This window comes from Urocampus carinirostris, chromosome 16, assembly GCF_059441175.1.
Source record: "Urocampus carinirostris isolate Australia breed hairy pipefish chromosome 16, RoL_Ucar_1.0, whole genome shotgun sequence".
In the NCBI taxonomy this organism is placed as follows: Eukaryota; Metazoa; Chordata; class Actinopteri; order Syngnathiformes; family Syngnathidae; genus Urocampus; species Urocampus carinirostris.
The window spans coordinates 29047336-29061306 of NC_142364.1; the positions used below are offsets into that span (position 1 = coordinate 29047336).

The 13971-nt window shown below is 41.6% G+C and overlaps 1 protein-coding gene across 2 annotated transcripts in view; it reads right to left on the bottom strand.

Moving 5' to 3' along the window:
* The window catches only part of wdr7 (WD repeat domain 7), a 101664-nt gene that overhangs the window by 4825 nt on the left and 82868 nt on the right, over positions 1-13971 (bottom strand). For both annotated transcript variants that reach the window (XM_088355669.1, XM_088355668.1), the window contains 5 exons: positions 5092-5209; positions 2965-3114; positions 2791-2873; positions 2235-2334; positions 152-256 (listed from right to left, as the gene is read on the bottom strand). In XM_088355669.1, the coding sequence (XP_088211795.1) occupies positions 152-256; positions 2235-2334; positions 2791-2873; positions 2965-3114; positions 5092-5209 (556 nt within the window). The remainder of the gene's footprint in view (positions 1-151; positions 257-2234; positions 2335-2790; positions 2874-2964; positions 3115-5091; positions 5210-13971) is intronic.

Sequence of the window (13971 nt, forward strand, 5' to 3'; positions counted from 1 at the left end):
ATACATTTAAAAAAATAATAACAGGTATTCATATGTCAATGTGACCCAAGTGTAATTTACTCATCCTTATAAAACAGTATTCCATTATGCATCTACATTCCAAGCAACTGCAGATATTCCAAACAAAAAACAGTTTTTAAGCATTAGTTACCTGCCAGAAGGAGATGTGACTGTCAGCATTAGAGTAGGTTGCCAGGTAACGCCCATCCGGGGCAAATGAAACCGCTGTAATTGGGCCTTTATGACCGTGGATGTTCTAAATGGGAACAAAAAAGAAAGAAGTCACAGTTAACAATGGGGGGTTGTGCACTGTTCAGAGTCCGTAGACATTTTCAAAATTAAAGCCAATTTTCCAATTTCTCCAGTACCATTGAGAGAAAAAAGTCCAGGGTTAATTATGGATTTTACAGAACCACAAATATACATGCATAGGATTATTAGATCTTTAGTAAATAACGAATATATTTGTTTTTGAGACAAATCTTTCCCCATATAGGTATTGTGTAAAAATGAATAGTAATATGTAGCTTACATTTTCAGTTGCAGGAAGTTCTTCCAAACAAATGCTGCCTTAAATGGTTGCATGGCTTATAATAAATAATAAAATAATAATAATAATTAATATGTTATCCTTGCACTAAAACAAATTTCATAGTCCCCTGTTTAGCCTGCGCCTGTCCACTTAAGTGCGACCCGTAGGAGGCAATGCCGCTTCTTGTTGTACAAACTAATACCAGCTGCAGTTAATCACAAGGGTAGAAGTGAAACCAAGTAAAGCCACCAGAGAGCAGTGTCACCGTCATTTTTAAGAAGACTCCTTCAAAATCATGGCGACAATTTCAAGCATTTAAAAGCACTTTGACTGAAAATTCAAGCACTTTTTGATATTTGCAAACACAACATTGAAATGTAAGCATTTTCAAGGAATTCATGAACCCGTATGAATATTGATGTTTGCAATTGTTTGGTCAATAGGCAAAAATTTATACCATGTGACAAAATTACTTCAAGACGTTTGTAATATTTTTCTTCCCATTTTGGATGCTGTCACATCACTGTTACTTTACACTTGAACGAATGAGACTCATAAAAAATATGGCATAGCACACTGTTGCATTTCTGTAAGAAATCTGTATCTTTCTTGACATTAAGTGTTTGGTTTGAGCATAATTCCATCAGGTCATAGGCGTCTTTGTTTCCAGCAGGCACTGCCATTGGCTGGTAGAACTCGCGAGACCAAATCAGGCCAAGCTCCGCCGCGTGTAACCAAATAAAACGTCCCCCACACATGAAAGGTGTGTAACACAATAAAAGCCCTTGCAGAAATCTCCATCTCGAGCCTGCCTGTGACCGGGATTAGAAACGCTCGCCACTAGATGAGATTAAGGCCTGTCGCCTTGGGCGTTCAAAACCTTGAAATTATAGCCCATCTGGGCTTGTACAGAAGAAAAATATAATGGCACAATGAAATAAAAATCTTATATTTTTACTTAGTTCTCTGTATAATATTAAATTTAAGCTGTGTTGGTTGAATTATTTGATATTTTTTTCCAAAAAGCCTTCCAAGGTGATGTGTCTTTGTTAACTTCCCTAGTCATTTTTTTCTCCTTTCATCATTTCATATTTCAGTCCTATTTGATCACTGGATGTTGCTGTATTGTGTAGTCCAACCAAAAACGAATTCTACAAAGCACAAGGATAAATACAAACTACAAAGAGTCAAAGTGACCAGACTATACATTATCGCCGGTTGTTGAGGCAAGCGGGTACTCTGCAGAGTGCACTTTTGTCGGACCTCGCAACAATTTTTTTGCCTTAATTTCCACTAAAAAGTGAAGAGCACTCATTCAGCCACGATCCCTTATCCCTAGTCAACTATTGATGGGGCTGGCTATTTTGCGGACAATCGCATAATGCGGGGGTTTCTGGTCCACAAAACCGCAGTAAACAAGGGGTTTATAGTACCTAAAATAAGCAAATATTTCACCCATAGTAAGAAAGTAATGTTTATTGAAGGTATTGTTTGATACATTAACCAAAACACGACACAAAAACATAAACTAACGACAATGGACACTCCGAAAAGTAATTGGTCATCTGAATCAGGAAAACAGCAAAAGACTGGCAAGTCCAGAACAGCTTCCATTAAAACAAAGCATATACATATAAAACAACAACAAAGAAATGAATGGTTGGATTTCTCTTATTTGGACACAGGCATGTTTTTTACTTACCTGGCATTTTCCAGTGCGAACATCGTAAAGAGCCACTGAACCCTGACGAGCCCCAACGGCAATGCGGTAACTGCGGTCGCAATAGCCAACCATGTAGAACCTGACCAAGTTCCCCATAATAAAATGTTAAGGACAGCATTCGAAAGCAAACATTAAGGAGTTACAATGCCTCGCAAACATATTAATTTCCTCCCAGCTTTTTGGTGTTCATAATGCTGTATGTTTTCTTTTCACAGATCTCTGAGGACATCACACAGCAAGTACGCTCTGTTTGTCATTGTGAGTCATTTTAAATTGACATTGGATCATCCAGAAGTAATTAGGGAACTTCTGGCTAAACTGAAAAATAGGGGTTCAATATTTTTGCAACACCTACTTTTCAGTTTTTCTATAGTAAATATAATAGAGAATGTATAAATAATTTGGTTCCACTTCACAATAGTGTCTCACGTGTTGTTGATTCTGAAAACATATTTTCAGTTTTTGAGCTTCACGTTTGAACCAAAGTTGGGGGGGTTCCCTAGGCACTGTAGTTTCCTCTAACACACACACATACTTGCAGATGGCCGGAAAACACTCCTGCAGGCCTTTCTTCTTAACCAGAGAGCCTTCAATACAGTACATGATTATATCCATCACCTAAAGAAAAGAAGATACGATTGTGTCAGTCTATCATAAAAATGTTTAAGACTGTCAATATTTATAACAGAAATCAGCACTGTAGGATGACCTCCACAAGCAAGTCGACAACATCTCCCGGCATCTTCTCGATCAGGATGTCGATAACTCTCAAAATTTCTGTCTTTGCCCGAGCTAGAGTAGTTGTGTGGACGTTTTGCTGTGACTGAGAGTTAGCCTGTGCTGCGTTGTAGCGATGGACCTGCAAAAATTAAACAGATAAAAGAACAATATTAACCACTGTAACCTCCTTACAAACAAGCTGGTCTAGTTAAGAGAGATACAAGATGTCTTTCCTAACATACAAAGAAATCCAAGTTACAAGAACTTCCAGATGCTGCCACTACAGGGCTGAATGCTGGAGACCGCTCACCAGCAGCATCAACTCGTCCCAGTTAGCATGTGCGTTTACCGCAAAAAAGACCTGATCCCGAACTCTTGTGATGCGTTTTTTTTTCTTTCGTGTTCTCGTGCTCCCTTAGTCCTCGTGCACCATGCAAACATCTCCTTTACCAACAACTGACTTCCTTAATCGGGACTACTGAGTACATCTGAATAAAAGCTGCATGCTCAAATTTAAGAACAGAACTCAACTTTGTATTTGTAAAAGCCGCGCCAGATTTTAACCCAAGCCACATATTCACTACTGCCCTAAAAGAAAAAACAAATGAAGGCTGCATCACATAAAAAGTTGTGAGCCTTTTAGTTCTAAAAGACAGTGCCAGGGCAACCATACTGTGAATAATAGTACCAGAGTGCAACACAGACGTGTCTTTTTGTGTTGTCATTGGTGGTGGCCGCAGTGATGGACCAAATTGAGTTCACTTGTTATCGTTCCTCAAGGATTTAAGGAAATTCCAGCAATCACGTTGACATCGATGATACGGAAAGTGAAGTGTTGCCTTTTTAATTAATAACTTCCACTGATGTGAAACTTAGATGTACTAATTGAGCACTTGTTTTGTGGATAAAATAGTTGAAATATTGTGTGTATGTTGGAAACCAGCCATGTCCTTGGAGGTAGGGCGCCCGCCTCGAGACTGGGAGGTCGCTGGTTGGAGCCTCGTCCGAGTCATACCTAAGACTACACGTTGCTTGGACGCTCAGTATAATGGGTTGGAATTGGGGGGTTTGGTCACCTAATGACGGGTTGGTTTGAGTGAGTGGGGTGGAAAATCTCCTCCTCTGAGTAAATAACCCAGAAAGAGTCAAGCATGGTGTGTTCTTGACTCTAATCACCTCCCACTAAGGGGATATTGCTCCATTATATACATTCATACCTGTTAGAAATGTTGAATAAAGTATGTCAAACATCCCATTTGGCTCCTGTAGTGTATAATCTGAACAATGTTGGCAAAACATGGACTAATTTCTCTCGATGTGGGTCATAAATGTTCCCAGACATCACCATGCCGTTTTGTATTTAAAGCGCATGCATTGTGGAAAAGAGCATCTTGTTGTTTTTCTCATTGATGCCATGAAAAAAAATGTAAGCCACACCATATCTAAAGCCAAAGTCTTTAAAATCAAGCATAAATGTAGCGGTATATGGTCCTGAATTTAGAAGAATTTACTTTTATTGTCATTCTTTGTAACCATGCACACAGAACGAAATGTCGATACACCTGACCCGCACAGTTAAACTGTAGCGAGCCGATGCAGCCGCAGCCAAACAGGGCGCAGCCATTTTAGACCTAACTACTGTGTTGGGAGTCATTAGGTGACCAACCCCCCCAATTCTAACCCTTAATGCCGAGCGCCAAGCAGGGAGGCAATGAGTACCAATGTTGTAAGTCTTAGGTATGACTCAGGCGAGGCTTGAACCAGCGACCTACCAGTCTCGGAGCGGGCGCCCAACCATCTAGGCTACCGAGCTAGTGGTCATGATGAATTAATATTGTATTTTGTTAATATCAGACTTTTCATCTAATTACTGTACTTTAACGTTCAATTACAAATGGAATGTGTTTTTAGTGATCAGGAATAAATGATTTATAGGTATTTAGGGTGAATGTGGTTGATTTTGGGAGCTCAGTAACTGATTGTTTTTTAAGTAATTTCTTATGGGGAAGATTTGTTCGAGGTGCAAGCTGGATCTGAACTCGACCACATATATTGAGGGCTCACTGTATTAAAAAAACAAAACATCTTGAGCTACTTTAATTTTTTTTTATCTCACCTCTCTGGCAATGGTGGTGATGAAAGCTGGCGGCCGAGCTGTGGCAATCAGAGAGAGGGCGTGTCGGGCGGAACGGGCAGAATCTGCCGGTGGGTTGAGGGGCAAACCCATTGTAATGCTAAAGAAAAAAGAAAAGGACAACGTTGAAATACTTTTCACTTTATTCAGCTGGTTTTACGGACCTAATTATATGAAGTATTTGTGTCAGATTACGGGTATAACGTGGAACCCTATTTTTTTTTTATTAAAATTCGATATGAAATTTTATTTCACTCTTTATCAGGTCAAGAATTTTATGCGACAAACGTTCATTACGGGTGGCCATGATTAAAATCATTCACTGACAACGTAAACTATGAACAATATATATATATATGTATATATATATATATATATATATATATATATATATATATATATGAATATATATATTCATATACCTACTTAGATTCCAAACAAAAATTTTATCACCCTCTTCGCTTTGCTTGTGGTGATTTTACATTGTGTATTGGATAGTCCAGCAGAAAGCACAAGAAAAAGTGCAAGTGAGAGAGTGAGACTTCCAAATATATGAAGTGAAGAGATTAGTGGGCAGCTTATAATGTCAAGGCTGAGTCAATGGGAGCCATTCACCAGACAACGACATAATGGACTCCCACAATGCAACAGGAATTAGACACACACGACGCACACCCCAACAGCTGGCCCCTCAATTCTCGCACTATATATATTTGTAACAGAAAAAAAAGAGAAAAGAGAGCAGGGCGACAAAGACCTTGTTAACAAACGAATAAATCAGGGCGAGAAGGCGCGGGTGGCTGGGACGATTCATCTCCCGTGATTACCAATCCCGGCCGCAGATTAACACGGCTAATATATTAACAATAAATCAGCAAGGTTGAAATGTTTAATTTCATTTATGGCATCGGCTGTAATTGAAAACGCTCGCAACGTTGATGGAAGGCGCGAGTGCAAGGAGCTAATTGTACTGAAAAGCAATGAGGTTAATGACAGACATTAAGCACGTGTAATGAAATAATCAGAATTATCGTTATCAGAGGGGGACGCGCGCACATTCGCGCCAAATGTCGATGTCATCCCTTAGCCTGCAGTAAGGGAAGAAGAAAATAATTAGGGATAATAATCTTACACTACATATTCATCATTAGTTTACACTGACTACTGCAGGGGTGGGCAAACGTTTGGAGTCACAGTCAGCAAGTCAAACATTTAAAAGCCTACATTATATATATATATATACTGGACTGTCTCAGAAGTCAAGTCAAGTCAAGTCAAATTTATTTATATAGCCCTTAATCACAAAAATGTCTCAAAGGACTGCACAGGATTACAGTTACAAAATTACACAATTACCTGATCTTAAACCAGCATGCAGGCAAGGAAAACTCAAAAACCTCAGTGTGAGGAGAAAAGCGAAACCTTGAGAAAGGACCTCACATGTGGTAATCCCCCTTCCAGGATTGACCAGGGTGAATTACAATTAGCATTACTGTACACATAATAGTAAACATAAGGTAAGATGTTGAAAATGTCCGGAAAGTGCATGACATCAACGACGCCCCCAGCCTGCAAACCAGTCCAGAAAGTCTATGACGGCCACGACGCTGCCTCCCGTCTCTGCCAGCCGGTAAATGCAGGGGTTGACATGCTGCAGGTCAGACGCCGGTCCGCTGACCCATCCCAAATCATCCTTCTCCTTCGTATCAGCCAGGCAGGCGTCGGAAAAAGACAGGACAAAACAGAATATGAGGTGGGCATCAATCATATGCTTTGGAATAGAAGTGTGTCTTAAGCCTCGATTTAAAAACTTCCGTTGAGGTTGCAGATCTTATCTCCTGAGGCAGGGCGTTCCATAACACCGGGGCCCGGATGGAGAACGCTCTCGAGCCCGCAGACTTCTTGGCTCTCGGAGTCACAAGTAGACCGGCATTTTCCGAGCGCAGACTCCGTGCAGGAACATAGGGGGAAATCAAATCGGAGAGATAAGAGGGTGCAAGCCCATGCAAACATTTATATGTTAATAAGAGAACCTTAAAGTCACATCTTAAGTGGACTGGGAGCCAGTGCAAGTTGGCCAATACAGGAGTAATATGCTCAAACTTTTTGGTCTTAGTCAAAAGTCTAGCTGCCGCATTCTGAACCAGCTGCAAACTTTTAATGCTAGACATCGGGAGACCAGAAAGCAATACATTACAGTAATCAAGCCGAGAAGTAATAAACGCATGAATTAAAATCTCTGCATCTGATTGGGACAGCATCGAACGAATCTTCGCAATATTACGGAGGTGGTAGAAAGCTATTCTAGTAATATTTTTCACGTGTAACTGAAACGACAGATTAGGATCAAATATAACACCTAGATTTTTGACCGAGTCACTATGGGTGATATTACATTTGTCTAGGTTCAGGGTAGTGTTTGAAAACAACTGACGACAGTGAGCTGGACCAAAAATCAACATTTCAGTTTTTTCTGGATTAAGGCGTAAAAAAGTATTTGACATCCATCTTTGAATCTCAGTAAGGCAAGCCTCCAGATTTCTAAAACTTAAATGTCCAGTTTTTTCCAGTGGCACATACAGTTGAGTGTCATCTGCATTGCAATGGAAACTAGTATTATACTTGCGGATAATGTCACCAAGCGGGATCATATAAATACTAAAAAGAAGGGGGCCAAGTACAGAGCCTTGAGGAACACCACAAGGGACATTAGATTGTTTAGAGGTCAGATTGCCATAGTTAACACATTGCATCCTGTCTGACAGGTAGGACCTAAACCACGAGAGTACAGTTCCTGAGATACCAATGCGTTCTAGACGAACCAATAATATGTTGTGGTCGACCGTATCAAAAGCAGCGCTGAGATCCAGCAGCAGTAACATTGATGAGGCACCAGAATCTATTGTTAAAAGGAGATCATTGGTTACTTTAGCAAGGGCTGTCTCAGTAGAATGATTTGCCCTAAATGCTGACTGGACAGTTTCAAAAAGGTTATTTTCTGACATGAAGTCATTTAGCTGCTGTGCAACGACCTTTTCAAGTACTTTCGCAAAAAATGGCAGATTTGACACTGGCCTATAATTACCTAGGCTTTCTGGGTCAAGGTTAGGTCGCTTAAGCGTGGGTTTAATGACGGCAGACTTGAAGGCTACAGGAACAATACCCGAGGATAGCGATATATTAATAATATTTAAAACTGATGGTCCTAAGATCCCAAACAGATCCTTCACCAGTGAAGCTGGAAACGGATCAAGCAGGCACGTAGTTTGTTTGGCCCTACTGACCATCTGTGTTAGATTATCAAGGGACAAATCATTGAAACTGGAGAATGTTTCTGAACAACCGCTGACACAGTCCATACCTAGCACCTCCACATCTTTGATATAGGAGGAGGAAACAGAGCGTTCTTTTAAAATTTCATTCCTGATTAGTTGAATCTTTTTATTAAAAAATTCCATAATGTCATTAGCAGAATAAGTGCAACCATTTGGGTTAAGTTGTTGTCTGGTAAGTTTCGCCACTGTGTCAAACAAAAATTTCGGATTATTCTTATGTTCAACAATAATCTTAGAGAAATAACGACAGGGTGGCTGCCCAGGGAAAATGGCCGGTTTTAGTGAACTGTCACTTGATGATCTCAAACAAGTGGTGACTGCGGCCAAACCGACAACTTGCCAGTTCGACCCGCTCCCAGGTTCACTTATTAAAAGTCTTTTTAGCGTCATTGGGCCTTCAGTTCTAAATATTATAAATACATCACTCTCCTCAGGTGTAGTTCCAGCAGCTTTTAAGTCCGCCGTTATTAAACCCACACTAAAACGACCCAACCTTGATCCAGAAATCTTAAGTAATTACAGACCTGTGTCAAACCTACCTTTCCTCTCTAAAGTACTCGAAAGAGTAGTGGCACAGCAGCTGAATGCTTTCATATCTGAGAACAACCTTTTTGAATCGATGCAATCAGGATTCAGGGCTAACCACTCTACTGAGACAGCGCTGATCAAGGTAACAAATGATCTCCTAATGTCAATGGATTCTGGCGCTTCATCACTTTTGCTGCTGCTGGATCTTAGTGCTGCTTTTGACACAGTGCGCCACAATATCCTACTAGAACGGTTGGAAAAATGGATTGGTCTCTCAGGAACCGTCCTCTCGTGGTTCAGATCCTACCTCTCAGATAGGACGCACTGTGTGAAATATGGTGAAACGACATCTGAGCCCTTTAATGTTACCTGCGGTGTTCCGCAGGGTTCTGTGCTCGGCCCCCTACTTTTCAACATTTACATGCTTCCATTAGGTGATATTATCCGCAAGTACAATATCAGCTTCCACTGCTACGCAGACGACACTCAACTATATCTTCCGTTGGAGGAATCTTCCACACTAAACTGTGGAAATTTGGAGGCCTGTCTCACTGAGATAAAAGAGTGGATGTCACTCAATTTCTTGCGTCTTAACCCTGAAAAGACCGAAATGTTAGTCATTGGTCCTTCTAAATGCCGTGACTTCTTCTCAAAAACTGCTGTGAACCTTGACAAATGTCACATCACACAGAGTGACTCAGTTAAAAATTTAGGTGTCATATTTGACCCTGATCTATCATTTGAGATGCATGTAAAGCAAATTACTAGAACTGCCTTCTTCCATCTTCGCAACATTGCTAAAATCCGTTCAATACTGTCTCAGTCTGATGCGGAAACAATAATTCATGCATTTGTTACCTCCCGTCTCGACTACTGTAATGCACTACTTTCCGGTCTCCCGAAGTCCAGAATCAAGTCTCTTCAGCTAGTACAAAATGCCGCAGCGAGGCTTTTAACTAGGACAAAAAAGTACGATCACATAACACCGATTTTGGCTAACCTGCATTGGCTCCCAGTTAGCCAAAGATGTGACTTCAAAGTTCTCTTAGTACTGTACAAAATCATACATGGACTTGCTCCCTCTTATCTTTCAGATCTGATCTGCCGCTATGTCCCGGTCCGAAGCCTGCGATCTGAGAGTGCCGGTCTTCTGGTGATCCCGAGAGCAAAGAAGTCTTCTGCTGGTTCGAGAGCGTTCTCCATCCGGGCACCGGTGCTGTGGAATGCTCTTCCCCCTGAGATCCGATCTGCAACCTCAGTGGAAATGTTTAAATCTAAACTTAAAACTCACCTCTACTCTATTGCATACGAATAACCTACTCCTCTTGTCGGTTGACAATAGTCTGTGTAATATAGTGTAACAATCTGTGAAGCCCTTTGAGACTCTTCGTGATTTAGGGCTATACAAAAATAAATGACTTGACTTGACTTGACTTGAAATACGAAGCTTTAGCTGAGGCAAGAGCTACTTTATATTTCAGCAAACTGTCACACCAGGCCAGTCGAAAAACCTCCAGCTTAGTAGTGCGCCATTTTCGTTCAATTTTTCTGCAACTTTGTTTGAGTAACCTAGTTTCTTCAGTAAACCAAGGTGTATTCTTCTTGGGTCGGAATTTATACTTTAGGGGCGCCACAGAATCAAGAACATTTACCAAAGCAGTATTGAAGTTGTTTGTAAGTGAGTCAACAGACCCAGTGTACGAAGGGAAGGCTGCAGTTACCGTAGGTAATAATTCTTTTAAGGCTAACACCGTTTTAGGGCGGATATTGCGACTGCTAAAGCCTAAATTTTCCTTATCACAGTAAACATTAAACAGCACCTCACATTTAACAAAATAGTGATCAGAGATGGCATTAGGATACGGTAACACTGTAACATTTGAGGCTACTACGCCACGGGTCAGGACAAGATCTAGAGTGTTCCCATCTTTATGAGTGGGCACATCAACTATTTGATTGAAACCAAATGTATCAATCAGTGACTTAAATGCAATTGCAAGTGAATTTGATGGGGAGTTTATGTGAACATTAAAATCACCAATAATTACAACATTGTCCGCATAAGTTACTAAGTCTGTTAACAGTTCCGAAAATTCTTCCAAAAAATTTGAGTATGGTCCAGGCGGGCGATACACAACAACTAAATAAATTGGTGTTGACATTAAGGACCTCATAACAAGTGCTTCAAACGTTTTAAAACTAGTAGGGGTATTAGAAGTAAATTTCAACCTATCTTCCGATATAAGAGCAACACCTCCACCTTTTTTGCATGGTCGTGCCAAGTGCGAACTCACAAAGTTAGGGGGAGAAGCCTCATTTAACACTACAAACTCATTTGGTTTTAACCAGGTCTCACAAAGGCCAATAAGGTTAAGATTGTGTTCATTAATAAGGTCATTGACAAGTAAAGCTTTGGAGGCTAGTGATCTAATATTAAGAAGGCCAAGCTTCAGCACTGTGGACTGAGCTGAAACCTTTCGCGAGTTTTGAACCTTAATGGCAACCTTAGTGGTAACCACCACAGGATTAGACTGCCGGTCCCGGGTCTTGTGCCTTGCATGACGGCAGATGCGGCCCGAATTCCATACCACAGGAATATTGTTGACAGGTGGAGTAGCAGGATAACTATTGGTAGAAAATAATGTTATTTCTTCTCCCTCCTCACCTAACAAGGGAGAAACAGAGGTAAGAAGCACAGAAGAAGATGCTATAGAAGAGTATAAATCAGGGTGTATGGTGCAGTCAGTAGAACGCTCTAAACTACAAAAACTATGTGAATTGCATGAATCTAGCATAGCGCTAGTTAGCTCTAGCATTACAGACTCCACACCCGTGGTAACAGGTTCACTAATCACCTGTGACCTGGCCTGCACTAGTGTACCCTGTCATGGAAGGCTTAAACAGTAATCTATATTTTTAGAAAGAGTGAGAGCACCTTCCCAGTTAGGGTGAAGGCAGTCTCTCCTCAGCAGGTCAGGTCGGCCCCAGAAAGCAGGCCAGTTATCCACAAACCTAAATCCCTTCTGATTGCAAAAACTTGCCAGCCACCGGTTTAGCGAGACTAGTCTGCTAAACCTCTCATCATTGCCTCTCGCAGGCAAGGGGCCAGAGACAATTACTCGATGCCGACTCATCTTTCTGGCGAGATTACAGGTCCTAGCAATATTTTTCTTTGTAATCTCAGATTGTCTCATTCTAGTATCATTAGAGCCGACGTGAATGACTATATCGGTGTAGCTAGCCCTGTCCTGGTGTCTAGGTTTGCTCGTCAGCTCCCTCAAATTAGCCTCAATGTCGGGTGCTCTGGCCCCAGAAATACACATAACCGTGGCTGGGGTGCTAAGCTTTATGTTACGGGTGATGGAGTCACCTATAACTAGGGTGCGGGAGCCAGTAGACCGGGGTGGAGTGGGACTAGCTAGGGGGCTGAACTTGTTATGCGTCTGAATTGGCTCACCGCGATTAGCATGCCGTTTAGGGCTAGTGCTAACCGGACTAGCAGGTTCGCTACAACCCACGCTAGCAGTGGTGTCCGAGGCACCTAACATTTTCCGTTTAAACTGCTCTAGCTCACGGACACGTCCCTCTAGAAGGGCTACCTGCCTACGGACACGGGAGCAACCTTTACAGCAACCCATACTCACTTGTAAGCGTTGGATGCCAAAGAGCGTCTTAGCAGCCGTGGGAGGGGATGCACTTCAACAACGATCGGCAGCAGCTTCCGACTGTAAAACAATTGTGCGCGGCACTTACCTTGCGCCAATCGTCCGAGATGCTTACCCGAAACTTTTCAGCTGTTCAAGATAAAAAGTCTCAATCCAGAATTCTGCTATAGTAGGAATCTGAAAACAATCTCGTAGACGCGACGACGTGAGCAACACAAAATTCCCGCCCGTGATAAAGTTCTTTATTTTCTGTAATGCAATTAAAAAAACGAAAATGTCATACATTCTGGATTCATTACACATCAACTGAACTATTTCAAGCCTTTTATTATTTGAATATTGCTGATTTTGGCTTACAGCTAAAAAAAACTCAAAAATCCTATCTCAAAATATTAGAATACTTCCTCAGACCAAGTAAAATAAATAATTTTATAACAGCAAAACTAAATCAAACATTTGAAAATGTCCATTGATGCACTCAGTACTTGGTTGGGAATCCTTTTGCACGGATTACTGCATCAATCCGGCGTGGCATGGAGGCAATCAGCCTGTGGCATTGCTGAGGTGTTATTGATGCCCAGGATGCTTCGATAGCGGCCTTCAGCTCATTTGCATTTGTAGGTCTGGTGTCTTTCATCTTCTTCTTAACTGTACCCCACAAATTCTCGATGGGGTTCAGGTCAGGGGAATTAGCAGGCCAATCAAGGACAGTGATGCCATGGTCAGTGCACCAGTTACTGGTGGTTTTGGCACTGTGGGCAGGTGCCAGATCATGCTGGAAAATGAAATCCTCATCTCCATAGAGCTTTTCAGCAGATGGAAGCATGTAGTGCTCTAAAATCTCTTGGTACACAGTTGCATTTACTCTGGACTTAATGAAACACAGTGGGCCAACACCAGCAGCTAACATGGCTCCCCAAACCATTGCTGACTGTGGGAACTTCACACTGGATTTCAAGCAACTTGGATTTTGTTCTTCTCCAGCCTTTCTCCAGACTCTGGCGCCTTGACTTCCAAATGAAATGCAAAACTTGCTTTCGTCTGAAAAGAGGACTTTGGACCACTCTGCAACTGTCCAGTGCTTCTTCTCCATAGCCCAAGTCAGACGCTTCTTCCGTTGTCTTGAGTTCAGAAGAGGCTTGACCATGGGAATACGGCTATTGTAGCCCATTTCCCGGACACGTCTGTGAACTGTGGCTTTTGATACCTGGAATCCAGCTTCAGCCCACTGTCTTTGAAGCTCCCCCAAATTCTGGAAGCGGCTCTTATTCACAATTTTGTTAAGGCTGCGGTCATCTCTCTTGGTTGTGCAGCGTTTCCGGCCACATTTTTCC